Genomic DNA, 7,138 nt, shown 5'->3' with positions numbered 1-7,138 from the left:
CCCCTCCCCATCCCGCTGCTAAGAAGAGCCAGGACACCGCCGAAGTTAGAAAGTCACAATTTATTTCAAATAAACCACGGGCACACCTCTGGCAACCGTCTCCCGGGCGGTTTCCGCCGCCCCTGCCCCTCTCTGGTGCCTGCGAAGAAAAGCGAGGGGTGGGAGCAGTCCTGTGCCCTCCCACACACCTCAACGCTGTTCCACAACCCCAACCAGACCGGGGCCGAGAAAGGAATTCCCAGAACAAGTGCCTCATTTAAAAATAAAGTTCTATTTTTCACCTGCTTAAAAAGTCTAAAATTTAGAGTGCAAGACTATAGTACAGAAACCTTCTGCTGCCCCGTCTGCGGGCGGGCACAGAGACTTCGCTGCGCGGGGCAGCAGTCATGCAGTTTATGGTGTCAGTAGAAAACGTTTTGTTACAGTCTGGGAAGCCTGAGGACGAATAGAGATGAGGCAGCCAATGCACTAACACAAGCGAAGCCCAAATAAAAAGAGTACCAGATGCAAGGATGGAGAAGTGTCGGGCTGGCGCAGGAGCTGGAAACAAGTGCAAAAAAGAAAAAGGAGAGCAAACATTCCATGTCTGTAGCAGTAATGCATCAAAGGGAAACTTGTACCTCAGAATTAATGACTCCTGAGCCACTTTTTATTACCTACATCCATATAACCTTGCTAACTCAAAGAGGGCCATGTATTTATTAGAGGGGGAAAAATGGTCTTCTCTTTTGGTGTTAAGAACCCCCATTTCCTTCCTGTCACCTGTCTCCTGAGCAGCGTCATTCACCTTACACACAGAGCCAGCAGCCCCTGTGCCCTGCACACTTTGTCTTGAAGTCCATGACTTTCTGTACAACACCAATACCACCAAAGTGGTCCTGCCTGGGCTGCAAAAGCAAGTCCTGTTGTTTTCCCAGAGTATGGCAATAGGATTTGTGGGTGCAACCCAGGGCTTTCACCATTTTCAGAAAGGATGTTTTGTTTAAAAATAAATGGAACTGTGACAAAGCTCTAGTTTCAGAAAACTGGAAAGAATTAGTGGGTGCACTGTGCAATCTTTATTACTGTTCCTCAGCCAAGCATCTCAGCAGCCTGCTCAGTAAGCCTTGCCACAGCTATATGGTCTGGCTTGTCTACAAACAAGGATTCATAGCAAAATATTTTGTGGGGGCATAGAAGAGGGAGGGAGGGAAGGAGGGAGGGAAGGAGACAAAACCTCATTCTCATTTAGCTCAAAGCTGGACAATTATGTAACAGAAGTGAAAATTCTTTGGGATTAGGAAACTCCACATAGCTGTTCTGCAAAGGGATTAGATGTTAAAATAGTTATGTTTAGACAACAAGGACACCAGCTTTTATCCTAATCAGTACTTTGCACATTACATTTTTAAAGAATAGTTTAAACATTGGTTGTATTCACTGCAAACTGCTCAGTCTCAGCAAACCTTCCTCCCTCCACTATCCCTTCCCGTGAAAGCAGCATGCCAAGACAATCATTTGGGAAGGGGAGAGGAAGACAGACTGACCTCTAGGATATATCATGAGGAGGGCACAGAGAGGCTGCTGCTGGGTGCAGAGTAAGGAATGAAATCAAGAGACAGTGGCTGGAGCAAGGCCAGATCAATCTCTATAGCTCCAGCCTTGAGGGGAGCCAGAACAGGAAAAGCAGGAACACAAGGAGCCATGGCTATGGAGATCTCCTGCACAGAAAGCAGCTGCTCCCAGAAACCACAGACCCCTTCCCTGCCCTGCTCCCTGACTCCAGCCATCTCTCCACAATCCTGCCCTACCCTCAGCTGCTTCTGCTGTAACACTCACTCCATGGCCAGCAGCTCCTCGCAGTGAATTCCCTTGTTCCCTGAGGATAGATCCCACACCAGGGATGGGAGGGAGGAAGGAAAAGGCCTCTCAGTTTGAAATCTTCTGCTGTGTACAACAAGCATGGCCATAGAATTAGCTCCTATGACAGCTACTCTTTGTTTAAAGTAATGCATCAGTCTTGATAAAATCTATGAGCCCAATTACACCTGCTGCAAATACCTGGATCAGGTACATGATCCATACTGTGTCTCAGGTACATGAAAGAGGCTCCAACAGCAGAGTTAGCTTATTCTGACACGCAGGAATTTAGCACTTTTCCCCCCTCCAGTTTAATCTTTATCAAGTGACATTGCATAAGAACAATACAGGGATGCATCAAAGGCAACACTTCCAAATACAGCAGAGAAGAGAATTCCATGAGTTCCCCACAGAGGTGAAAATTTCCTCAGGTGAGACTCCAGCGGCACCTTACTGGCTGCAAACAACAAGTTCCTGGTGCAAGTGACACAGATATCTGTGAAATCCTAATATATGGTCTGCTTCCTGTAGCAAATAGGCAAGAGTCAATATTTAAGTAACCTTTTTCATGTTAACCCCTACTAAGATGGAACTAGGTTTTCATATTTTTATTTTAGTGTATATTTTACATTAGAAAAGAGAATGTTAATAAAAAAGCTCCACATGCTCCTAACAATCAATTTTCTGATAAGTTCCCACCAGCATCAATACTAATATACAAATAAATTAATTTTGCTAGTTAATTTTCTGCCTGGCTTGGTGCAGGCTCTGCACAATCAGCGCACCTGTATTCAAGTGCCCGTCCACATTGCCAACACGTGCCAGGGAGTGTGTTGTACATAATCTTTTCTCCTCATAATGTAGTGGTGTTTAATCTCACTTTGATGAATGAGATCAATTTTTCTCAGCCATGCTACCCAGCAGGCACAAATAATCTTTATCAGGCTGCATGGCACTGTTATAACATGGATTCTTTCACTCTGCAAAAGCCCCAAGCCTTGATTAACAACTGTATGCTACTACTCCCTCATCACTCACTTTGGCAATACAACATCCTCCCCACAAAAACAAGTAAAGCAAAAATCTACATGGAAGACCTAAATTCAACAAATGCAGAATCTGATTTCTCTCAATTTCTCTCAAACTCAAGCATATCCCCCAGTGTTAACCCGGTCTGACCCCTACAATTCCTCTGTTTGCTTTTGTTTGTATAGCTGGATTTTGCACAGCTGATTTACAGGAAAAAGAGATGACACATGTGATCATATTGAATCACGGCCACTGCTGGTACTGTCAGACTAGACACAGCAGCAGCCACCCTTAACACCAGCCACTCTCCTCATGCAATGCCAATGCTGCAATGCCCTGGTTAAAGGAGCATCGGAAAATCTAGCTGAGATATTTTTTAACCTCCTTCAGTGACTAGGAGGATATTTGGGTCAGAGAAAGGGAGAAGGAGAGGGGGAAAAGCCCATTAAATTTACAAGCAGATTAAGGAAAAACACTCCACTGCCAATTTATTTTTAAAAAGGGTTTTGTGTTATTCTAAGGTTTGTCTGTATAATTGTACAACCGTTGAAAATTACATAAACTGTAATGATCTAACACTATTAACAGCCATTCAGAAAAAAACTCCCTCCCCTTCTGAAACCTTCAAGGGCAGGAGGGAAATGGCCCAGGAAATACGCCAATCTGAGCTCTGGCCTCTAGCCTGGCAGAAACAGAAACAGAAAGATAAGAGAACAAACTGGACTAAGAGGTGGTGTTTGCATGTGTCTGACTTGCAAGGGGAGGGGTGGCTTTGTCCTTGGCTGTGTTCTCCCAGAGGCAGTGCCTGCTTATCCCAGTGAAGCTACCATCACTTCACTCGCTGCTCTCACCCCTGCACTGTCACTTCCTCCTCTCTTATGTGTCATGGAAGTCTTTCAGCAGGGTCCTCCGTCTCTGCTCTGCTATGTGCATCTGATTCTCTAAGTCCTGGTAAAAGAGAAGACACAAACCGTTAGCATAAAATCCCTGGAGAAGACCTCATTTTCCTTAGGGGGACATGAAACTCCAGCTTGAGAAGCACCAAACATCACACACTTCATGCACATTCTGGATTACAAGATCCCAAACCCTCTTTCTTTTTATGTGGGCTCCCTCTGCAGTTACCCAGCACCTGCTCTGTCTAAAATGCTACACACTTAAGAAACCTGCTTTTCACCAGAAGGCTGCATGCAGTCTCCTCCAGAGCTCCGTGGGACTTGTTTCATTTTGCAGAATCCCTGCAGTCCTCCCTCCTCTCCCACAAGGCAGTGAGCACCCTGCTCATCATCTGCTGGCTAAAGGTGGTTTCTGCATCTAGTTTCTCAGAACCCTCACTTGACAGCTTTAGTGCTCCTGCAGAAGTGTTAAGCCCAACAAACAAAATCTGGGCAACAAGCTCAAGCAAGCAGAACACTCACCCCTCTGTCATAGCTGTCTGCTCGCTCCACCTTCCATGAGAGATTTTCAATTTCAGCTTCCAGCTGGGCTTGCTGGTATTCAAACTGCAAAGAGCAAAATAAGAGACATCAACAAGAAACTGGTTTAGTGGAGCAGTTTCATTACACTTGAGGAGCAGACAAATGTGTTCTGCTGACAGCAGTGCTGGCAGAGCAGGTTTGTGTCTCTTCCTTATCCACCTTCACCTAGATGGGATCACCCCTTCTGGGCATTTCTTGTGTAAGTACTCCCCAACCTTCATCACTCAAAATTAACCCAATCAGCCTAAAAACACTGCACGTGACTAATATCTCCTAATTCAGCTTATTTTGCCATGAACAGGTCACAAGATGCTCTCATAAATAGCTCTGCAGGCAGAGTGAAGGGATTGTTAACCACTGCTGGGAGCAGCAACTTGTTCCACAGGCACAGTCAGATCCAGAAGAGAACATCTATCGACAGCCTTAGAGAACACATGATGCCACGAAGAAAGATTCTGTAACAGTTTTTACAGGACAGCTGAGTCAAAGAAAAAACTCTTCACTGAATTCAAGGTTATTTTTGCACTTTTTCAGCCCATGAGATGCACCAAGCCAGCAAGGAACTTATAGCAGGAATAAAAAGCAAAGCTACACCCTGATCCAAGGAAAAGCTCTCCTCCAGCAGCTCTTCACAGGAAATATGGCCCACAGCATTGTGATAAATCTTACCAAGAAATAAATGCACACTTCCAGCCTCAAAACATTCTGGATAAATGGCTTGTTAGTGAAAGTGCAGTGAAGTCCCCTGGGAAAATAATGTAATGTATAAGAGGACAGAGCTGCTGGTCGACTTGAAGTGAAGAAGAAAGGTGCAAACCCACCTATTTATCCTGTCCTTACCTTAAACTCAGGACTAATATTTCAGACACTGCCAAGCTCTGGAATCCAACCAAGCATGCTGCCAGCTATACCCCAAAAAGTTATCAGTAAAAAACGAGCAGAACATCTTACCAGCTTCTTTCTGGGACCAGACTCCATGTAGTAGGCATATGGATATGTGTACTGCAGGGTGTAACGACACTGTCCAAGAGTGGGAAGAAGAGAGAGAGAAAAAGACAGGAGTCTCAGTCTTGGAAGTCAGCACAGTCATATTTATGCAATCACTACAGGCGAAGAAGCTACCTCCTGACAACTGGAGACTTCCTGGTAGAATTTCCTACATATTCCTTGGAGAAACTTGTGCAGGTCTGTGTATTGTAGAGTAGGACTTCACAGAGGTTACTTCTAGAAATGATTTTTGGTTTGTTCATGTCCTACACCAGAAGTACTGTCCCACATAACCACAACTCTTAAATTTCTTTCCTTACTTAGTGTTATGAATTTAGCGTTCTGGCATGTATTCTCTTTGCTGTGCCAAACAACAGACAATTACCCACCTTTGCAAGTAGTTTTGCAGCATTCTGTAGATATTGCCAATCTATCCATGTTCCCAAGTTGTTCATAACTCTTTCTTGGATTTTCTCCTGGATTCGTTGGTATGTCTGTGCCTCCAGCTGTAGGCTTTTATTGTGATTCTCCCACTGCAAGAGGTGGGGAGACAGGGAAAGGAAAAATCCAGCATGAGAACAGAGTACTACTGCTGTAAAAGCACAAGCTCTAGCAAGCAGAAATTGGAGTGGGGCAGGAGTCCAGCAAGGCAAGACATGCTGTGGGAGAGAATGGCAAGGCAGCACCTCCAGTAGCAAGTGGTGGAGGCTGTAGACAAAAGATTGACAGCAGCAAGAACCGGGAGCAAACCCAGCGCCTCCGAGTGGGAATGCCCTCTGGTCACACAGTGACCTTGTGTCTAACAAGGGGGAAAGTAATGGTGTTTCCTCTACTTAAAGGATTTCTATTGGAAGGTCAAGAGATTAAATTAACATTTGACATGGGCTCAGTGAACTCCAGTATCCATGTGCACATTGTAAACATGGCTATTTCCCAAAGCCTCTTGGTCTGGAGAGCCAGGAATGAAGGCATTTATTTTATAACAAGACTTGGCTCATGCTGTGAAGAATAAACTCATTTTACTGGGGAAACTGAAATGCAGCAGTATTTAACCTCTACCACATTCTCTTCTAGAGATACTGCTGTAGAGTTGCTCTGCATGGCCAGGTGCATGGAGCCTGCTGTGTGGACAGACATGCTCTGATGGCAACTTTTAAAAATGTGATTACATGAAATTTTAGTAAAAACTTTGCTACAGCCAATGGAGCTTTGAACATGGTACAATTTATTTAGTTTTTATCTGTATAAAGACATACTGCAAGGAACAGAAGTTCCCCAGTCCTGAAAGGAAATGATTGGAGCAATATCTATCTACTGCAGCAGCACTCAGCCTGCAGGTACACAGTACAGTGGCACACAGGTAATACTGATTTTCTCTAGCACAAGGGAATATAGGAGTGAATACAAATTGCTTTGGGTGTGACATCACCAGTTTAGATGGGACTTTCAGGGCAGGATTTTGAGTGAAAAACAACAGGGCCTGAAAATTCTGCACAGATTCTCTTTGGGCAGTTTCTTGCATGGAGATTGCTGGCAATGACCTTTGCACCAGGCAGGGAGCATTAAAAGGCTACAGCAGCTCTGGCCAAGGAGATGTCTCCTACCCTCTCAAAATAGAACAAGTACTTCTTAAGGGCCTCCCTGGCCTGTGCTTGCTGACTCTGGTTTACAATATCAGGATTCTCTTTGTACCGACTGCATTCGTAGTACTCGCTGCCGTGAGTCTTCCAGTCTCCCAGACACATCCAGCAGAAGTCTGCAGAAAACAGCAAAAAACCCACTGTGATGCACAGAAAAAAAACCTC

General features: G+C 44.8%; 1 protein-coding gene across 7 annotated transcripts in view; it reads right to left on the bottom strand.

Annotated features, from left to right (window-relative positions):
* Nucleotides 1-7,138, bottom strand: part of ARIH2 (ariadne RBR E3 ubiquitin protein ligase 2) — a 37,327-nt gene that overhangs the window by 447 nt on the left and 29,742 nt on the right. For 5 of the 7 annotated variants that reach the window (XM_053954109.1, XM_053954115.1, XM_053954110.1 and 2 more), the window contains 5 exons: nt 6,938-7,089; nt 5,723-5,866; nt 5,298-5,366; nt 4,287-4,370; nt 43-3,816 (listed from right to left, as the gene is read on the bottom strand). In XM_053954109.1, coding sequence (XP_053810084.1) covers nt 3,745-3,816; nt 4,287-4,370; nt 5,298-5,366; nt 5,723-5,866; nt 6,938-7,089 — 521 coding nt within the window. In that variant the 3' untranslated portion in view covers nt 43-3,744. Of the gene's footprint in view, nt 1-42; nt 3,817-4,286; nt 4,371-5,297; nt 5,367-5,722; nt 5,867-6,937; nt 7,090-7,138 lie in introns of those variants that run through there. The other 2 variants (XM_053954113.1, XM_053954114.1) reach the window with 2 other exon arrangements.

Source organism: Vidua chalybeata, chromosome 12 (assembly GCF_026979565.1).
Source record: "Vidua chalybeata isolate OUT-0048 chromosome 12, bVidCha1 merged haplotype, whole genome shotgun sequence".
NCBI classification, from domain to species: Eukaryota; Metazoa; Chordata; class Aves; order Passeriformes; family Viduidae; genus Vidua; species Vidua chalybeata.
The sequence above is the reverse complement of the archived record's forward strand: the minus strand, read 5'-3'. Positions and strand labels throughout refer to the sequence as shown.